At 35.7% G+C, this 20424-nt stretch overlaps 1 protein-coding gene across 1 annotated transcript in view; it reads left to right on the plus strand.

Moving 5' to 3' along the window:
• The window catches only part of LOC148942136 (voltage-dependent T-type calcium channel subunit alpha-1H-like), a 386818-nt gene that overhangs the window by 99164 nt on the left and 267230 nt on the right, over nucleotides 1-20424 (plus strand). The window contains exon 6 of the mRNA XM_089103241.1: nucleotides 3597-3748. Coding sequence (XP_088959367.1) covers nucleotides 3597-3748 — 152 coding nt within the window. The remainder of the gene's footprint in view (nucleotides 1-3596; nucleotides 3749-20424) is intronic.

Consider the following 20424-nt stretch of genomic DNA (forward strand, 5'->3'; position numbering starts at 1 on the left):
TACTTACATTTTAGAAAACGCCTTTTTTATTAGTTTCTGTTTGTTTTTAATTGATATATTGTCATTATTGGTTAATCTTTCGACTATCTGTAAACAGATCTCAGTTTTTCTACTTGATAATTCAAATGTTCATCTGTAGTTTAAGTTCAAAATCTTCAAAATAGTTTTCTTCCTCTTCGGATTGTTTAGCTTGGTATACATGCTCAGTTAAGTTGCAAGGCGGTCGGAAACACAATAATTCTGTGCCTGTTTGGGTGTCACGAATCAATGCCCAGCTTTTCCATAGATTTTGCCTTCATTGAGGAACCCTTGTCTCTGTGTATTATGCCGAAAGTCTAAGCCAATTTGCGAAAATTAAGTTGTTTTTTTTTTTGTTCATAAGGGTCCCCTTGACCGATTAGCTTCTGGATACGTTTATTAAGTTATTAAGAAAAATTTACATGTTTTTTTGATGAACCAGTATTTGGGAAAATAAAATAATTAGTGTTCTTTTCCCTTTCCCTAACAATAATACTTTAAATCTCCTCCCCTTCCCGAAAAAATTCCTAAAATTTTTGACTTTTCTGATGTAGTTCCCTGTGTGTTACAGATAAGCTATTTTGATAGCTTGGGTCAGTGTTACCCAAAGAGCAGTAAATGTACCCCCCCCCCAGGAAACACGAGATAAGGGTACGCATTGCTAGCCCTGCAGGAACTATGCGTCACTTGGACTTTAGTCTAGATATGGACTTCTACACCACAAGGAAGGTTGTTGGACGTGTTACTGTATCTCAGAGTAAAATTAACAGCCAGAAAATCCAACTATTGTGACCTGTCAGCTCAGTACAATCATCTTTGTCCTTCTCATAGATCAAAACAAATGTTATTCATAAAAACGACTTGTATACGTACTTTATTATCCATTATTCAATTTGTCTTTTAATTATTTTTGTATTTGTATTGCTATATGGGCGATGAAATGCATATGTATACATGCATAGACCAACAATAAAAAAAAATTAATATTGGCCTTACAGTGCTTCTATTTCAGCATTACGGAAATTATAAAAAAAAGGTACAAAAATGTTAAAAATTTGGTGATACACTGGCCTGGGTCCTAACTTGAGATTTCTTAAGGTCCCACAAATGGCTACGTCAATTTTTGATCCCAAAGAGTACTCACCAGGGTACCTAAGAACTGATCTTAGTGACAACCACTAGTTACACGTGGTTTCTTACGTTCTACATAAGAAAAAATCGTCGGGAATAGATTCGAGTCCACCAGGGACACTGCGGTAAAAAAAAATTAAACAGATTGTACAACAATATCTTTAGACGCTTTCTCTCTGCATCCTCATCCAAAGTCGAGATTCAAGGTACACTTGTCCTCCCCCCTCCCAACACTCGTTAAAAGTTTCACCTTGAACACAATTGCTGTTCCCAAAATATTGTATACCCCTTTTTGATTACCTGGCAACGAATACTATTTTCTTTAATTCTATCACTACTTAATCATCGATAATTACAGTTGCTATATGTAAAATTTAGATCTATTGATCCCTCTCCCTAATACTCCCTGCTAGTTTCAACTTGACATGATACCCAAAGCGATGACCTAGGTATGTTGCATACACTATTTTGATAGGCTGGTATTACATAAGGTCTTTTAAATTACACCGCTAGTTGGATGGGAATGGATTTGAATTTCCCATAGGGTTTATAATGCGAAACGTTTAGATGGGCCGATGACATATCATTTTTAGCCCTTCCGTCTGTCCCCTCCCCCAAATCAGAATTTTAGGTCCATTTATCCTCCCCTTCGCACTTCCTGTCAGTTTCAAATGATGCTCCAAGGCTGTTACCATATAGTGCAGTGGAACTAACCCACTAGTCAGGCGCGAACAGATTCCAATTCCAATGGGGCTTACACTGCAAAATGTTTAGATGGATAATTGGCATGTAAAATTTTTAGTGGCTCCTCCAACACAAATCTGAAGTTCTTCTCATCCCCAACTACCTGTCACTTTCAACTGTATCTCCAAGTTATTCCCGAGATTATCCTGATATGCTTCTTTGAAAGCCTAGATCTGCATATTTTTTATAGTTAATCATTCACCTCCAATTACTTAAAGTATGAGGTCAACTTGACCCATAACAGCACCTTCCCAATAACCCCCAATTGTCTTTTGTTATCTATTATCACTGCTCCATCCAGCATATAACATTCCAGGCACTTCTTTCTATTCATGTCTCAGTTTTTTTCATTGAAGTTTCAAATTTGGCATTCTGTTTTGCTTTTGACCGAGTTAGAATATTTATAGAAGAAAACGTCTACCCAAAAGATGCACTGAATCAGTGTCAAAAGAAATACTGACAAGGAAAAGCGGACCTAAAACAGGCTCTAAGGTACATATTTGTGTATGTGGATGTGTTTCTATCCATCTCAAATAAGTATATGATATGAAAATGATTATCAATAAAGAAGAAGCTTAATACTCTTACAAAACTTGATTTGGTATTAACCACCCAGACACTTTGTGAAAACTATCTTTCTACTAGATTAATTAAAAAACACTTTCTGACAAACTGTTTGTTAAATTAAGATTATAAACCCTTTCGAAATTATGCTTTTCATATACAAATGTCTTTCAAAATACAAAAAAAAAATGACTAAAAATTACTATCAAAGAATAAATGAAACCCAAAACGATTAGAAGTTAAATGAACAATTATAGCAAAAACATACAACAAGTAATAATATAAATGAATAAATTGATCTTGAAGCGAGTAATGCTTAGATTGAATATGAAAATCAAGCTTAAAACGAAAAAAAAGATTTTGCTATTAAAGTATAAATGAAACTTAAAACGAACAGAAATTAAATAAACAATCAATGCGAACAAACATACAATATATATTAATGTAAATGAATAAATACATCTTAAAACGAGTGGAACTTAAATTGAATATGCAAATCAAGTTTGAATCGAATAAAAATATCTACAAACAAGAGTTTGGGTATCGTCTCACTGCAGAAGCCTAAAACCTACTGCGTCATTGGCGCTTTACTGAAAACGATTCTTTGAAATATTCTCACTTTTGTAACTTTAAGAAATCAAAAATTAAGATTCAACTTGATATTAGAAGTCCTTCTAGAGACATTGCGAATGCCCTATTTTTGTAATCTGGGTACATACACTGTATTTTGGTTTAAATTACTAGTTCACCATGAACAGATTTTGGTACCGCTGGCGCTTGAAATCCCTAACCTTATAGGCAGATTTGAGCTGAAAATTAGTATATACCACCTCTTCCCCCTTGCTGAAAATAAAATTTAAGGTCCTCATGCTCGTGACCCCAGCGCTGCCCCTTCACTTTTGATTCTTAGGTAGGTCACTAAAAATTTTAATATCCAGTTGAATAAGCCCCCCCCCCCCAATGTTGCAGCAGCCACCCATTCCATACGATGCGGCCAGATGGAAAATAAATGAAGTAATATAATCCAGGCACATTTCTCTGTGCTTAAGCAGTGCTACAGCGCAAACACTGATTAACTTGCATTAGAATGGATACTACTCGGTTCAATATTCTTTTATTTATTTTATTATTTTTTTTAGCCAGAAGAGCTTACAATTACAGTGGAGATTAGTAATGTTGTCTTCTCCTGCATATTCGCTGTTGAAATGATTTTGAAGATAATTGCAGAAGGTCCATGCGTATATATCACTTCAGGATTCAACATGTTTGATGGAGGAATAGTTGTATTAAGGTATGTCACCCATTTTGGTTACACTTTTGGTTAGTTTGATAGCATACCCTACAGTTCTAAATATAAGACATTTAAATTAATTATCAGTTAAATGGAATATTCAAATCTTCAGTTTAGTAACTTGATGCTATTTATAAAGTGTTGGAATAGATTACTAGAGCTTATTGATAAGCAAAATAATAGCTTTTCACATTTTGATGCTGTTCTAAGTCGGAAAGTTTAGGGCTCCATTTTGTTTAGAACCAGGACAGTCTTGAATAATGTCAACAACATCGTGTCTGAGCTTTGTAAGCCACCAGTTTATGTTACACACAGCATAATCTCGTCAATCCAAGGCTAATTTTAACAAGAATCTAAACTCTAGAATGGTCTTTGTACTCTTTTGTAAACCATCTCTTATCGCTCACTTTGTTTTCAAAATAAACTAGATTCAATTAAGAGGAGAAAGAGAGATCAATGGAAGGAATTTCTTTCTGTAGTTTAATTACAGCCATGTGAAAGTGAATTAGTGTCCAATTTTTTTTTTTTTTTTTTGTAAGAAACAAACAGGTATGATTTTTAGTATAAAATAAACCTTTAGTATAAAAAAAAGCTAAACTGGTTAATACTCTTGAAGGGGCTTACTATCTTTCATGGGCGCCCATAAGCTGAATTCCAGGGGGGGGCAAACCTCCTCTAATTGGCACTTTTAATGCTATATAATAGAAATTTCAGAACAAAAATATAAAAATAAGGCAGCATCATTCAGCCAGGGGGGGGCGGGAGCCCCCACCCCTGCCCCCCCATATGGGCCCCCATGCTATCTTTGGTTTCAAGGTAACTTCTAGGACCATAAAGGCTATAGGCTGCAACGATTCAAATACCGGATGTTCAAATACCTCTTGGTGCTCAAGAGGTTCCACTGTCTGACTCCATAATGTACTTAGGAATGCCTATAGGTCATAACATGGCATCTACACGTGCTCGCCAAATAAGTAATTTCGCAGAAAAGGCACGTAAGGCTTACGGGGCGCTATCTTCAACTAAAGCGAAATATAATCGACAAATTCGAGCTAGGCTATATAATGCACTGGTGATCCCACACTTTCTGGCTTTATCACCGTTTTGGCATATATTTAGTGTTAGTGATAAAAGAAACCTTCGATCACTTTTTTACAAATATGCAAAATTTCTTTTAAATACCCCACCGTGGGTTAAAAATTCCAAGATGTCTGCAAGGTTCGGTATCACAGATCCGATTGCTGCTGTGACGAAACGTCGTTCTGAATTTTTGGGGTCGCTTGGGCCTAGTAGTTTGGCAATTGCAATTCGTCCTTAGTGTTTTTTTTTAATAATGTTTTTATTTTTTGGGGGTTTTTAGTAAATTTTGTTTTTGTTTTTGCTTTTAATTTTTTTTTTTGTTTTTTTTTTTTTTTTCTTCTTCTTTATACTCCATTCGTGCCATTTGTGGTTTTGTATCGAGTGGGTGAATAAAATTATCTATCTATCTATCTAGAAATTTCAGAACAAAAATATAAAAATAAGGCAGCATCATTCAGCCAGGGGGGCGGGAGCCCCCCCCCCTGCCCCCCCCATATGGGCCCCCATGCTATCTTTGGTTTCAAGGTAACTTCTAGGACCATAAAGGCTATAGGCTGCAACGATTCAAATACCGGATGTTCTTAGAGAATTTATATTTTACAATTTAGAAAAGAAAGGAAAAGATGCTGATGTTATGTCTTTAATGTCTTTCTAAAAAAAAATATGGACCAAGGGCTAGAAAACGGGATGATAAATTTTCGAAGGAAAGCAGTCATGGGCTCATTTTCACCAATTGTCTTTTGTTATCTATTATCACTGCTCCATCCAGCATATAACATTCCAGGCACTTCTTTCTATTCATGTCTCAGTTTTTTTCATTGAAGTTTCAAATTTGGCATTCTGTTTTGCTTTTGATCGAGTTAGAATATTTATAGAAGAAAACATCTACCCAAAAGATGCACTGAATCAGTGTCAAAAGAAATACCGACGAGGAAAAGCGGACCTAAAACAGGCTCTAAGGTACATATTTGTGTATGTGGATGTGTTTCTATCCATCTAAAATAAGTATATGATATAAAAATGATTATCAATAAAGAAGAAGCTTAATACTCTTACAAAACTTGATTCGGTATTAACCACCCAGACACTTTGTGAAAACTATCTTTCTACTAGATTAATTAAAAAAAACTTTCAGAAAAATAAGTTTTTCAAAGAAAAGTAAAGGCCATTTTAAACTTAAGCTCAGGAGATACAAATACCTGTTAAAATTCAAACTCAAAACGACCAGAAATTACTATTAAAGAATAAATGAAACCCAAGACGAACAGAAATTAAATAAACAATCATAGGAAACAACATACAACAAGTAATAATATAAATGAATAAATTGATCTTAAAGCGAGTAACACTTAGATTGAATATGAAAATAAAGCTTAAAACGAAAACAAATATTTTGCTTTTAAAGTATAAATGAAACTTAAAACGAACAGAAATTAAATAAACAATCAATGCGAACAAACATACAGTATACTTTAATGTAAATGAATAAATAAATCCTAAAACGAGTGGAACTTAAATTAAATATGCAAATCAACTTTGAATCGAATAAAAATAATTACTAACATGGGCTTTGGTATCGCCTCACTGCAGAAGTCTAAAACCTACTGCGTCATTAGTGCTTTACTGAAAACAATTCTTTGAAATATTTTCACTTTTGTAACTTTAAGAAATCAAAAATTAATTATGATTTTTGGGAATAAATATCAGCATATTTATATTAAATTGAAAATGCACATTTTTTTTCAGTAAACTCATTTTAATTTTTTTTCAGTAAAGTACAAATTATATTCTGGGTTTTAGAAAGCATAGGGGTTTTGAACCCTACTCACATTAATTTATGCTCGTTTTGAGTTTGACTCTAATATTTATTTTAATTTTTGTTCGTTTTGAGTTTCATTTATTTATTGATACTGATTTGGGGTAGTTGTATGCTTGGTAGATTATATGATAGTCCGGACGCCAGGTTTTGAAAATGTGAACCATACGACGACAGAATGGGGCTGCTACGAGAATTAGCCTACCCTCCACCCCATAAATTGACCATGCGGATTCAAAAATACCAATGGCACTTGCTTGTGAGTGGTGGAACACTCCGAAACTTGACATTTTATTATATTTTGGTTTTTCATGCAAGAAAATGCATGTTCCACAAAGTTTGAGGTGCAGTTTTCCGCTCAAATAGAAATGCCTAGAAGCCATAGAGTGTTTTCATAACAAACTAACACGATTATTTACAAAAAATGGCAGAGTTAAAAAAAATGGCAAAACAATATGAGTCTTGAACAGTCTTGGAAAGTATAAACAAAATCAAATTGAATATTAGATATATAATGATATTAATTGTTTAAAGAGTAGTATCTCTCGTCTGGATTTGCTTAGACATATAGCAATTTCAACGCTATTTGCTTGCATCTCTGCACCTTTTCAAAGAGAGTGACTATCCCCATGCATATAGGTAATACTTCTACAGGGCATTACACCATTTCAAAGAGAGTGAGTATAACTTGATTTTTGGTTGGGATTTGACTAAAAGAAATGGTTTTCACTACAATTCATATTAGTAAGAGAATTGAATTCAAAGAGAATAGTTTATTTGAGAAGATATTAGTGGAGAAAAAATGAGTGGTGCCTTTACATTATTGGAGCTTAATGATGGAGCTGACAACAGCAGCAACGATATACGAGTACCCAATGTGGCTGTGGAAATAACCACTGGTTGTAGACTATTTCTTGAATGGGACACTATGTATGCCAGATACGTGATATCATTAAGCAAATTTAAGCAGGAGGAGCAGCTATGTTTTGCTGGAAAAGTGAATATTCTCCATATAAATAAACTTCGGTCAGTATTAGATGTCTTATCAAAATATATTGATTAGAACAAAATGCATCAGTGAATATTATTATTATTATAATTTTGTTCAATAAAATTGTTTCTAAATCATTGGTATTTTTTTCTTTCTATATTAGATTAGCACATATTTTTTAGAGTTGAAAACATTCTGGTTAGTCTGTAGTTGGTTGTGAGAGAGTTAAGATTCTAAAAAAACGAGTAGATTCAGGAAAGAGTGAATCATGAGGAATCTAGTGCTTATTGAAAAACTTTGATTCTAGATGACAATTTTCTAGAGCTGTCTATTCAAAGGAAGATATTTTCTCAGGGAATGCTTGTCAATATAATGAAAACTGATTCTCCATCATTAGACTATTGTATGAAGCTTCTACGTTGTGGTCCAAATGTATTTACACAATTTATTGATATATTGATCACGACACGGCAAAATGATATTGTGGATATGCTTTTAAACATTAGTTTAGAAATTTAGGACTTTTTTTTTCATGAGAAAAATGGTGTTCAAGGATGATTTACTCCTCTCTCTCTCTCTATCTCAGACAATTTTTGTTGATTCCAGCTCAGAGTTATAGTTACAGTGAGACCTACAAGATATGACAAGATTTTCCATGATCGCCCACTTAATATGTAAATATTGGGTCGGTGGTCATGATATGAAGATTGCACAATGATTAAGGAACATTATGAAAAATGTAAATTAAACGACCTATGTAAATTGCAATGAGGATATGCGGTGCAAATTAAAGCTTGTAATTCCTGTCTTGAAGAGCTGTGTGACTCTGATCATCCTAGAGGACACCTATGCTCCAATTGTCATTATGATAAATGTAAGCAGTGGGAGAATACATATCCCGGTATGATTGGAAAGAATCCTAACCGTGATTTTAGTTTATTGCTACGAGATTGGTATCGTCGTGGTTTTAGATTGTTCTGGGAGGAGGAACCGGGTCAACGTTTCAACTGTTGGAACAACAGAAGAATATAGTTTCTACGTCATTGTTGTGAAGACAATGGGTGTTATGATTATAAGCCCACTGATTTTTATATGGTTTTGACGGAATGTGTATCGACACTCGAGGACACTGTTTATGAAATTTCTTCAAATACGCATCTAGAGACATATGAATGCCATGATACAAATAGAACTAGTATCAACAATTGTACAAAGAGTTATGACGAGATTGAAGGTACGATGTACTCTGGAAGTTGTAATCGTGACATTGCTACGTGTAAGGATAAGTCTGCAGCCAATTCAGATAATCTGCTTTCACTAGCTTTCGTCAATCAATTTCTAGTATAGAATGAAAACTAAAGGGAAGAAAAGTCGTTTTATCATGTATATAATTTTTTTTTTATTAATAAACAATTTAACATAAATCTTTAGAATATTTTATTATTAGGGCACTAAAATCAATATTAAATACACTTGTAAGTATATTCTCAACTAGAAGGTTGTTCAATCGAGGTAAGTCAACGTAGATGTTGAGAAACTGCTTGTAGGTGTAGCCACGACATCTGAACATGAAAAAGAGTAGTGCATGAAAGCCATATGTCTTAGTGATTAAATCCTTTACTCTTCGTTGATTTTGAATAATGGTTTTCCCACTGCTTTCAATAAAGTTGCTGATGTCTGGAGCGTAGAATTTATACGATAGGCCAAGAGGATCAAAAAATTCAATATTCTTCGCTGTTTGAAAGATGCATAGCCAATGACCGGTCTTCAAAGTCGATGGACTGCTATTAACAATGATAAGGGTATTGTTAACACTCGGAATTTTTTCAATGAAGTCCGAAGGTATGCAGTAGGACTTGTGCTGGGACATGTATGGATCCATACTAAATACGTTGATTATTTGGTTTGTGTTCATGGTGCTAGGTCTAGTAGAACACTGCCGTCGGGTGTGATTTCCCAATTGGTTTCAAATTGACTCAGTGATATTAGCGTGATACTCTCAGTCAGAGCAACGGTAAATATACACTCTAAACGTACAGTCCCTGTTTGCACTATGCTCATATCCTTAGTGACAGAAAAATCCAAAAAAATAGCCCCACGGTTTTGTGAAAACATTGAATAGGTTATTACAATTTCAAAGAGTTGGGAGTCATGTTCTAGAGATTGTATGATCAACTCATATATAGTTATATAGTTATTTATGTAAAGTGATAGAGTGTACAGCGGAATGCCGTTCCCTTTACACAAAAGGTTAGATAGATTAAAAAAATTAAAATCATAGGGGTATTCAGTCCAGGATGCAACGGTACTGCCACTCTTCACAAAGGCCAAACCAATTTTGATGGGATTTCTCCATTGACAAATGATGAATCGCTATAGCTACGAGAACCGCCAGCAATGAGACGGGGATTGTTGATCGTACTGGGAACAGATGGTTTAAGATTGTTAACGGTGGCCAATAACTTCTCTGCTATCAGTGCACTAGAGATGAGACACTACCTTTTCTGAACACGGAGAATGCCGGTGTGATAATGAGGGACGCTTCATGTGTTGCTATACGTAGTTTTTCTCAAAATGAAATTCGATGGGGCCATCTGTAACTTTATGTCAGTCTTGACATTGGGGGGTAGCCATTGGGATATATTGAATATCTCATGATTTAATTTTCAACCAAATGATACTCCTGGGTCACTGCAGTAGTCAACTCACCGTCAGTATCAACACCTGACCGATATTCATAGCCTAATGATTGTCCTCTCAACTCCTTGTATGCCTTTGGTGTCATCATCATAAATTTTATATAGCTTGCATAGTTTCATAAATTATTGCTAGTGCTCACCAATGTTCCATTAATAAATACATTAATTTGTTTGGATAGGTTGTGTAGAATACACTTTTCATAAGAGAGACCATCGCCGGCATTTGGAGTTGTATTATCTGACATTTTCTTCACCACAACAATTAAATCAATAAATGTTGATGACAAATCAATGAAATAGTCTTCATTGGAAAATATTTGAAAGTGTATATTCTCCGAGAGGGGTTGTTGGGGATGAAATTGTTCATAGAAGCCATACTTGACACTGACATCAACATTTTCAGCATTGAATAGATTCAATGAGGAACTGATTGATAGATATGATTCCTTGTGGGGGAGATAAGTCATCTTAAGAGAAGTAATCCTTCTTTGATCTAACAATCTTTTTCTTTTTCTTCTTCTTCTTATTGGCCTTCTTTGTTTTATTCCTCAAAGTCCTTGTTGATGTCCTTTGCTTCCTGCCTGCGTGGAGACTGATGAGTGAATGACGCGCACGCATCCTTTTCAATCCCTCCCCATTTTGTTGAGATTTTAGTTGCTCACCAATGGCTCTTGCTGAAGATCTAATATTTTCCTTAACACTCTCCTTGAAATTCTCCTTGAAATATCAGTCCTGTAGTGTGGAGGCTGCAAAATTTGATGCAGCAGGCACAAGATATTTTCTGGCAAGGGGTAGTTCAGAACGAAATAGCCTAGCAAACCAGCTACCAAGACCATAGCCAGACATTGTAGTATGCCCCTTGTAGTAGTCCAATCCATTGCCTATTTGACGTGGACTCAAAGCACCAACATAGCAATCGATATCGGGACAGACAAATGGAATTCTCCTATTGTTCATTTTAGGTGATTTTGCTGTCGTTCACAATGGGTCGAAAATGACATGTAATCACTGCTAAGCCTTTTTTTATTGCTAGAAGATCACCTAATTCACTTCTTAGTGTTAACTAACATAGTTCCAAATACAAAGTGTTTACAGGAAAATACTGTAGCTGCTTCATATTATAGTGATGAAGAAGTTCATAAGTTGTTTTTCGTTCAAGAACACGTAGGAGGGGGACATTTGAATTACCGACTCTCGATGTTTCCACAAAGGATGCATAGAGCAATATGCAAGAGTCCGAGGCAAAACCAGGTGGATAATCAGCAAAAATAACTTGATTCATCCCTTAAACGGTTCCAGCATTTTCTCCATTGATCATATTCTGTTTAAATCCAAGAATATCTCTCAGATTATCATTGAGAATAATTATTTCAGTGTCAACAGGTGAAGTAATGTAAATCCTATCACGTTCAAATGAATAATTAAAATGGAATTTTCAATTACTACGATATGAGATTTTTCTATTGATTGTACGACACAAATCCCCCATATTATCATATTCAATATATTTCAATTTGGCATGTGTATATTCAATAGATTTAAGTGCTTCAACCCATTCATAGTCGACATAGTTCAACCCTTTCACAGTCCAATCGAGTGGTCTAACTTTTATATCATACACACGATCCTTTCTCAGGATGTCATAGGTATTTTTGAGAATACATTCGACAAGATCCACTTCATATGCACCGTCAAATTTGATGGCGGGGGAGAATTCTGTCTAAAAATCACTTCTTGTATTCAATTCATTTTAGAGAAGATCGGAAAGGCTGGACATGATTGTTACATAGAAATCATTGGGCATTGTCAATATCTTCATCACCGATCCAAGAATCAAAATCAGACTTGTATCCTAGACACAGAACAAGTTACTGTTTCTTACCCCTGTGAGTATGACCCGTAGACATCTTTAAATTGCGACAGATCTTTCTATTATTTTTAGCCAATAGCAGCTCTAACTTGTAAGGGCAGACAGGGAGTTCGTTAGACGTGGCATCGCGCAGACGGTAAGTTAAAGGTTAGGTTTCTAGGATTACTTACTCTTCAAAAAGTTCTGTGTAAATCAAAAAAATCGTTTTTTCAAAAACATTGGTTGTTCTACTAATTCGAACAGTATCACCAACATTGAATTCATTTTTCATCTTGTCAGTCGTTTCATTTGAATACTGTTTAAGAAAGGTGTCTATTGTATCTTGATCAGAATGATGAAGATCCGTTGGCGTAGAGTTGGACAATGATCGATGAGGTCGTTGATTATAAATCAACATGATTTTTTCTAGATCATGAATAGAAGCCGGCGTATTTTTCAATGTACAATATCTTGAAATTAAAAGACAAATCGTTATAATTAATAGTTCAGTCAATGCAGCCTTTATCGGACTGTGACTATGATAGAGCAGTGTACTATATTTCTCTAGTACTTTTGCAACATGGGGATTAATAAATTCACAGCCACGATCCGTTTGAATTTTTTTATATGAATCCTTTTCGAGAATACTTTCAATGGCCTGACACTTTCAACTTCAACACCTCTTTTTGATTGCAATGGAATTGCATATTCATAGGGACTATAAACACTGATTGCAAGTAGAATGTACTTGTATTGTATATTTTGACGTCTTTGAAGCTCATCTAGAGTCAAAAGATCCGCTTGCATTATATGCAATGGGTAAAAGGCTTTAGTTTTTCGATATTGATTCGCACGAAGTCTATGATTTCTATGCAGAGTGTAACTTGATTCATTTTGTAGATAGTCTTGTACACTTTTAGTGTGAACACCAGTGACTTTGGAAAGAGTGGTGGGGGAACCTAAACTCCCTGCCTAGCCAATATTTTCATAAATACCTTTCAGGACTTCAATCATTTTGAACGTAAACTCGTTGTGTAACGTCCGCTACCCTTTTGCATGCTGGCTGTCGGTGGTGGTGACGTTGACTTGATACGTCTTCGCTTTTGTCTTGCTATCAGCAGTGCGCTAGTATTTTCCAAAATTGATTTAAAATCTCCTTCTTCTTCAAGTTCATATTTTAATGATGTCAATGTTGTTGATGATGATGATGATGCATGTTCATTTAATTTTTTTAGAATTTGTCTATCGCAAATAAGACTTTATGGGAGGTTTAATGTATTTAGAAAATTTTATATATGGTTGTCAAATTAAAATAGTCCTTAACGATTTGTAGCCATGTCTTAGATTAAATCAAGTAGATTATAGCTGTTGCTATGGATTATAATCCCTTTCCCTTTGCTCTCAATTTGAAAGCGATCTTGACCATTTCCAACAGATAGGTTAGGAGTTGTGTTATTTTTTCAACAAAATATTTAGGGCTTATATTTAACATTTTAAAAAAATATTAAAACCATTACTACTGATTTTATTTGTTTCCAGCAGCAGCAGCAGCAGAATCTTGAGAAAATGATTCTTTTTTGGGATCAATACCAGCAGCCGCAGTGTAATTCGACAGATAGAATCTGTGTTTGTCCTCTCCACAAAATGCATTTTAAAATAAAAGCAGTTTTTAATCTTCCTCAATACTTTCATTGTCAAGGAATTTACTCAGATTATTCTCAAAGTGTTCGACGGGTGAGAGAGCGAGTTCTATTTGAGTCAATTTATAGGGTTTTGCCATTCTCACTAGAGAAAAGTGTTTACAAGTCCTGCAATTATTGGCAGTAAAAGTGTGAAAAAGCTACCGCCCGCCTGAAGAAGTCGTTTCGTTTTAAAATTCTTTCCTTTCTTTTTAGAGGCCAATGTACGTACAATAGTATGATATTGCTTTGTCTGCGGCTTAACTACTTCTGGCACTTGAAAATTACCCTCCGTGAAATTTAAACAAAATTAAGATATTAGATTAATGAAATCATTGTCAATATCGTGTTTGAGCGTTGCTTTCCTAAGCGGAGCTTTTGAAGTGCTTAGAACTGAAAACAAATGTCTATTTTCATGTAGTTTCTTCAGCGTCATGATAGCGACTAATAGGTCTTTTTAGTGTTCACAGGGAGATATACTGTAATTTCATTGTCGAAAATATCTGTGACTACACGCAGATCCTCGGGTGTATTATGATTAAGATCCAATAGGATATAGCCGTGGGGTTTATTAGTTGCCTGATTGTATGCCGAAAGCAGAAATTTAGGGGCACCTGGATAGATTTGTTTATTGAGGGTTATTAGCGAGCTAGAATCACGAACAACTCTGTAGATGATATAGTAGGTGCAGTTCAAAGCAAGTGTTCGCATACATTTGCTCTGATGAAAAAGATTGTGTAGAACCAGAGTAACGGAAATCTGTTCATGATGAGAGCGATCAGTGAACAATGGCAGCATTTGCTGGGACCATTGTTCAATAGATTCAGCCAGATCATCAATGATCAGCCAAGAGTTTGGTTCAATAATGTTGAAAACATCAAGTGCCTGTATGAATTGTATCTGCACCAATCCCATGGTGGTGGCAACAATTGCTTTTATTTTATCGTATGACTCCTGCCAAATACTATAGCAATAGTAGATTTTTTTCTGCTTTTCCGCAAACATTTTATCGCAATTTTTTACTATTTTAGTTAAGAGTGTTGTTTTGCCCGATATTGACGGCCAACACAGAAGCGATCTGAATGGTGTTTTAAATTTATACTTGTTCCCTTTAACAGTTCGCCTAGACAACTAGCCGTAGGCCATGACTATCTAATTACTTAATAAATTCCCTACTACTACTACTCTATTCAAGAAGAAGAAGAAGAAGAAGAAGACGAACAAAGAATCATATTTTCTTTTATTATATACATAAAAAAAAGTAAAAATACATTGAAAAAAAAAGCACATTAAAAATGAAAAAATATACTTTTTTTTAAATTTATTTATAATAAAAAAAAAAATATTTATATAGGCACACTGAGAAAAAACACTTAAATAAATTAAATTTTTTTTTTTTTTTTATAGAGAAAAAAATACAACATTAGATTAAAGCACTTGAAAAAAATATCACTTTTTTTTTTAATGAAACATTTACAAAAAAAAATCTGCTCTAAGTAAAAAAAAAGATAACTTTGATAGTGGCGGTGCGCCCCCCCCCCCACTAGCGGCGCCCCCCCCCCCCCGGCCACGAGCCCCCCCCCACCCCCGGGCCGCGAGCCCCCCCCCCCCCCCCGAAGGCCGCGAGGCCCCCCCAAAGGTTTTAGGAAATAATTTACAGGACTTTATTCAAACCGAGACTTTCCCTATGGATAACACATTCGACCCGGTCTGAAATTAAATAGTGACCAAGAGGGAGGGTGGTCACACCGTCTTGACAAACATAGACCTTGTCGGAAATGGTACTCATGGCAATTTTTTCTACATTTACAGTAAAGTTTCTGTAGTCGAGAGAACGAATTGCCAGCAATTTGGCTTGTGGAATTGTATTTTCAACAATACAATTCCTATAAATGTCCATGTTGAAATTCTTATCCACATAGCGTATGGGTACTCCTTTGCAACGTTTCTTGATTTCCTCGTCATGTGTCTGTATAAAGTACATCTTCGGACTTACATAAATACCACGGGAAATCATGTCGCTTCCCGTTTCAGATTTAAAAAATAAAAGCTGATTTGGTGCCAGACGTTTCACTAGCTCTGGGTAAAGACCACCCCAATTGGTTTAGTCCATCCGTGAGCTGATAATTTCACCGTGCGCCAAATCATCAATTAGATTTGGGGTTTTTACTTTTAACAGTAGAGAATCGGTGTCCCCGTAGCAGACCTCTACTTTCCCCTTTTCCGGCCAACCCTAGCCACATTGTAGTAGAAATCCAACATGAGTTTTTTAGAGATCTCCAAGATCGCACTGCCTGCAGCAATATTTTTATTCAAGACTGCTTCTTTTTTTCCTATTCAATAGTACCATGTCCGGGCCAATGATTGTGAAGGAAGTGTAATTTGGATCGGCAATAATTCAAGCACATTGTTTGGGGTCGGTCACGACGTCACAACGAGTCCTATTACGAAAACTCTCACACATTTTTCCGAAAGCCGAAATCAAAAAGAGTTTATAAATTAATTTTTCGGCTTCCATCTGCGCTTCAGAACGTTTATTGACAAAAGTGTCAACAAACGTTTTCAGATAGGGTTTTTGACTAAACTGGAGTGCTCTGTGAACCTTTGTGACATTGAAACCGTTGTTGCACATCCATTTTAAAGCTACATGATGTACAACTATGTTTTTTTTTCGGCAGAAGATCAGCAATAAGTTTTTGTTTTGAAGGTGACCAATGCAATCCGTCCACTTCGACTAAACGCCTATTGCGAGGGTTCAAAGAGTCCTCAGTCACAGGTCTATTGATGCATGGGAAAACAAAATCCTTTACTGAATCGTGAAGTTCGACTGGTATCTCTCCATCAATTTCAAAAAACCATTCAACCGGTCCATTCTTCTCAACACTGTCAATGTTGGGGAGATAGGAGAGCTTGAGGGTCATTGAGCCATTTATAGTCACCGCAAGGTAGCGCATAATGGGACATGGCCGAGAGGTAGAGAGAATTTATATCAAGGAAAACTGCATCCGATTTTGTCCCTCTCTTCTCTCCTGTTGGATGAGTTTCCTAGATACGATCTCCATAAAAACCAAAACCACTCCTCATTGACCTTTCTATGAACAGATGCTAATCAATGTCTGTGATTAACTCAATTTTTTCCCCAATAATTTTGAGGATGAGGTCCATCACTAGATGAGGAGATGAAAAATAATAGCCCAAATCAAGATTAAATTCCTCATAGATTTTGTCAGCTTGCTGTAGTCAAACCCATTTTTACATCCTCCTTCTGTCAGCACTTTTTTAGAAAAACTGTATTCCTCGGGGATGCACCTACGGTCATGTAGGCTAACATAAAACGTTTCAATCGGGGGATTAGTTTCCTCTGCGAATGTTGATATTAAACAATAATAGTCATGTGGATAGGAGCCCTTGACCGTCAACAAAACATAAAAATCATTTGGAAATTGTTGCTTGAAAAGGGGGAAAGCGTTGCAACCGTCATCGTTTTTCTGCACTTGAATTAATTCGCTCAATGATTTGGGGAAAAAACTCTAGGAATCTAAAAAGCGAATTTTATTCGTGTACTCAATGTCGACCTTAACAAATTTCAATATAAATTCTAAAACGAGCAGTTTTTCCGCTGACTTAGGAATTATTTTTTAGGAAAAGCTGTCTATCAACCATGCATCATCATCCACTGATTTATTTCCTTGAAGACGTAGCAATGCTGGAAGCACATACTTCAGATCATACTTAGAGTTATGTATAAAAACTGGAAGAAAAAGTTGCTGTTTAATTTTTAAATTACATGAATTGTGAGCCCACCCCCGAAAGTTACTTTTCCCCGTTGAATTGGGATCAATAAGGTGATTTTGATCCTGGACCGCGTCTTTTGGGGCAAGAGCATCTCTACAAACCCAGCAAATTGTCCCCTTTTCTAATGCCAGTTGCTATTTATCTGACAATGTCATTAGGTAGTTGATGTGACGTAATCGTGAAATTGCGCCATTTGCTGTTTTTATTAAGGATACTAATAACTTTTCCATGCTCTCCTCCTCATCCATAGTAAAAAAAACTCTTACAAATGCATTTTATTGTTGGAGACGCGACGGGCGTGTGTGTAGGAACACGCAACTAGTTTGTGTTCCTTGACTATATTTGGCCTTGATGGGTCTGATACCTCAACCAGTCTTGTTTCACAATCTAAAGATATTTTATCAACTTGTGGCAGAGAATTTTGGAAATTTTTAAATTGTAAAATGTCTTTGCTTTCTGCCGGCATTTCAATTCTTTGATTCCCATGAATTTCGCAATGTTTCATGTGATCCGAGAATGTTCTTTCAATTTTAAATGAGGAAAGGCACATGGGGCAATAGAGACGTTCCCCATATTGTTTTGCCTTGGGATAAGAGTCGACTTATTGCCGTAACGGGGAAAAAATTACCATAGGAATTTACATCTTTGGGAGGCTCGTAAATAACCCATACCCAATTTTTAACATTATCCACCATCGGTGTCCTCACTGAATACAAAACCCCTTTTTTATTTGGTTTTTTTTCATCTACAAATTCAGTGTCATACTGGAGAACAACCACCCCCACCCCAAGATTTTCATTTTCTTTATCGAATATGCTTATTTATTTAAAAGACACCGAATAATCCCCCTTTAAACAATCAAAATTTACTTTAGGAAAATTTTTTCCACCGTTACGAGCAATGCCGTCAAGATTTTTCATTGACGATTCTTTGTTTAATGTTTTATTAGACGCTGCTAAAAAAGCCTATTTAAAACATTGCAGTCCTGTTTCAAATTTGAAACCTTGAACCCCTCCCGTAGCCGACAAATCTGGGTGGCATTTTATTTTGTTACCCCGCCCTCCCCTTAAAATAAAGTTTTTTTTAAATCTACTGATATTCAGATCCATGTGTTCAATGCTTAAAATTGTGGACCCAGGCCCACTCTCATTAAACGTGTCCAAAGTTGATATTAATTTTTTCACCCAGTTGAAATAGTTCTCCTCAAATTCGTTTACACAAGTGTAAAAAGTCTGGCTGCCAGTTGAAAAATAAAAACAAGAAATTTTTCCGGATGTCCCTTTTTTTAAATAAACTTTTTGATTCACTGATGCTTTAACTCCCCCCTGACCCCCCCATTTCTGAATCTGAATCTCAATTTGCGCTTGAATTCTGTCGATGTAGCTATGGAGAACATTCACAGGGTCAGTTAAAATAATGGCTCCGTCAAACACGCTTTCCTCAGGAGGGTTAAAATCTACCATGTATGTTTGCAAATGACCTAGAGCAGATTCTAACAAATAAAATTCATGTAGGTCCGAGGACTTGTCGCTATTTTCATATCCTATCCCTATTTGTGAAGGACCCAGGTGACTGATTGTATATTTGTTATCAAAATTTTCAACGGACGAATTAGGTCCACTCCATTGCGTGGCTGTTCCATTAAGCAGACTGGCGTGGGGTGACTCAGAATTACCAATACCCCTATTCTCTTCACCTGCAATGGTTAGAGATGACATGAGATCCCCTAGTACATATTCCATGGTGTTTGGGGGCAATTGATCGAGCCAGCCTGTATTGTCCCGTGACGTAATTTCTTTACGAAGACCCGGTTCGCTTGCACTAGTAATATTGCCTAAATGTTCAGGCATAAAGCTATCTACCCAGTCCGAATCCTCTATCATATCAATTTCACACGTTAGATCGTCTAGGCTAGCTATGTCCCCGAAAACATCGTTAAGGAAACCCCCTTGCCATTCCATATTATCTACAACTAATGTAGGTTCGTCTCTGAATTCCATTGGTGGTGACAGAATTGATCCTGTAATTTCCGATGTTTCATCATCCACTAGCGGCGCTATTTCATTAATCTGTAAAAAAAAGGTTTTATTTCTTATGCGAAATAACCATTATTTGATAAAGTTGAAAAAATTATGTTCATTTTAGTTGTATGTCTACCTGAATGAGAGCTGGATGGTCCTTTTTAGAGCCCCCGGGGAGGACCTTTGGGAACGGGGAGCTTCCTTCGGGGTAGGAGGATCGAAGCCCTTTCGAGTTGGAATATCGGACTTCACAATACTGTTTAAATAGAAATTTTGTATTATAACGAACCTAGAGTTTCAGCCTCAAATTCTTTTCGAAAACATCTTTTAAAATGTCCCTAACTGTTTCGTCGAAATAATTGCTTGAAATGACCAAAAACGGCTTCGCCCAAATAATGCTTTTTTACATCACTGCGATGACTTATTTGGAAATTATTAAAAAACCTTTTTTCCTGTTTTAATATCTTATCGAAGATAAACATCCTGTTATTTTAAAACCATTTTATAACGAATAATTAATATTCAATTTATAGCTGTCGGATTAAAAATTCAAGCGTCCTGATGGGACATTTGATAAAAAGCAGATACGTACAAAAGCTTAGTGCAAAAACATATCCCAGTTTAAGAATGATTGTTCGATTGTCGACTGTGAAATAGTTATTTGTTTATATAGTTAGTTTGTTTAAAGAAATAATTGGATTTTTGCATTAAAAAACATCTTGCTTAAAAGAGAAATTAGAGGTAAG

Source organism: Artemia sp. Qi Xiang Cuo, chromosome 17 (assembly GCF_049724085.1).
Source record: "Artemia sp. Qi Xiang Cuo chromosome 17, ASM4972408v1, whole genome shotgun sequence".
NCBI classification, from domain to species: Eukaryota; Metazoa; Arthropoda; class Branchiopoda; order Anostraca; family Artemiidae; genus Artemia; species Artemia sp. Qi Xiang Cuo.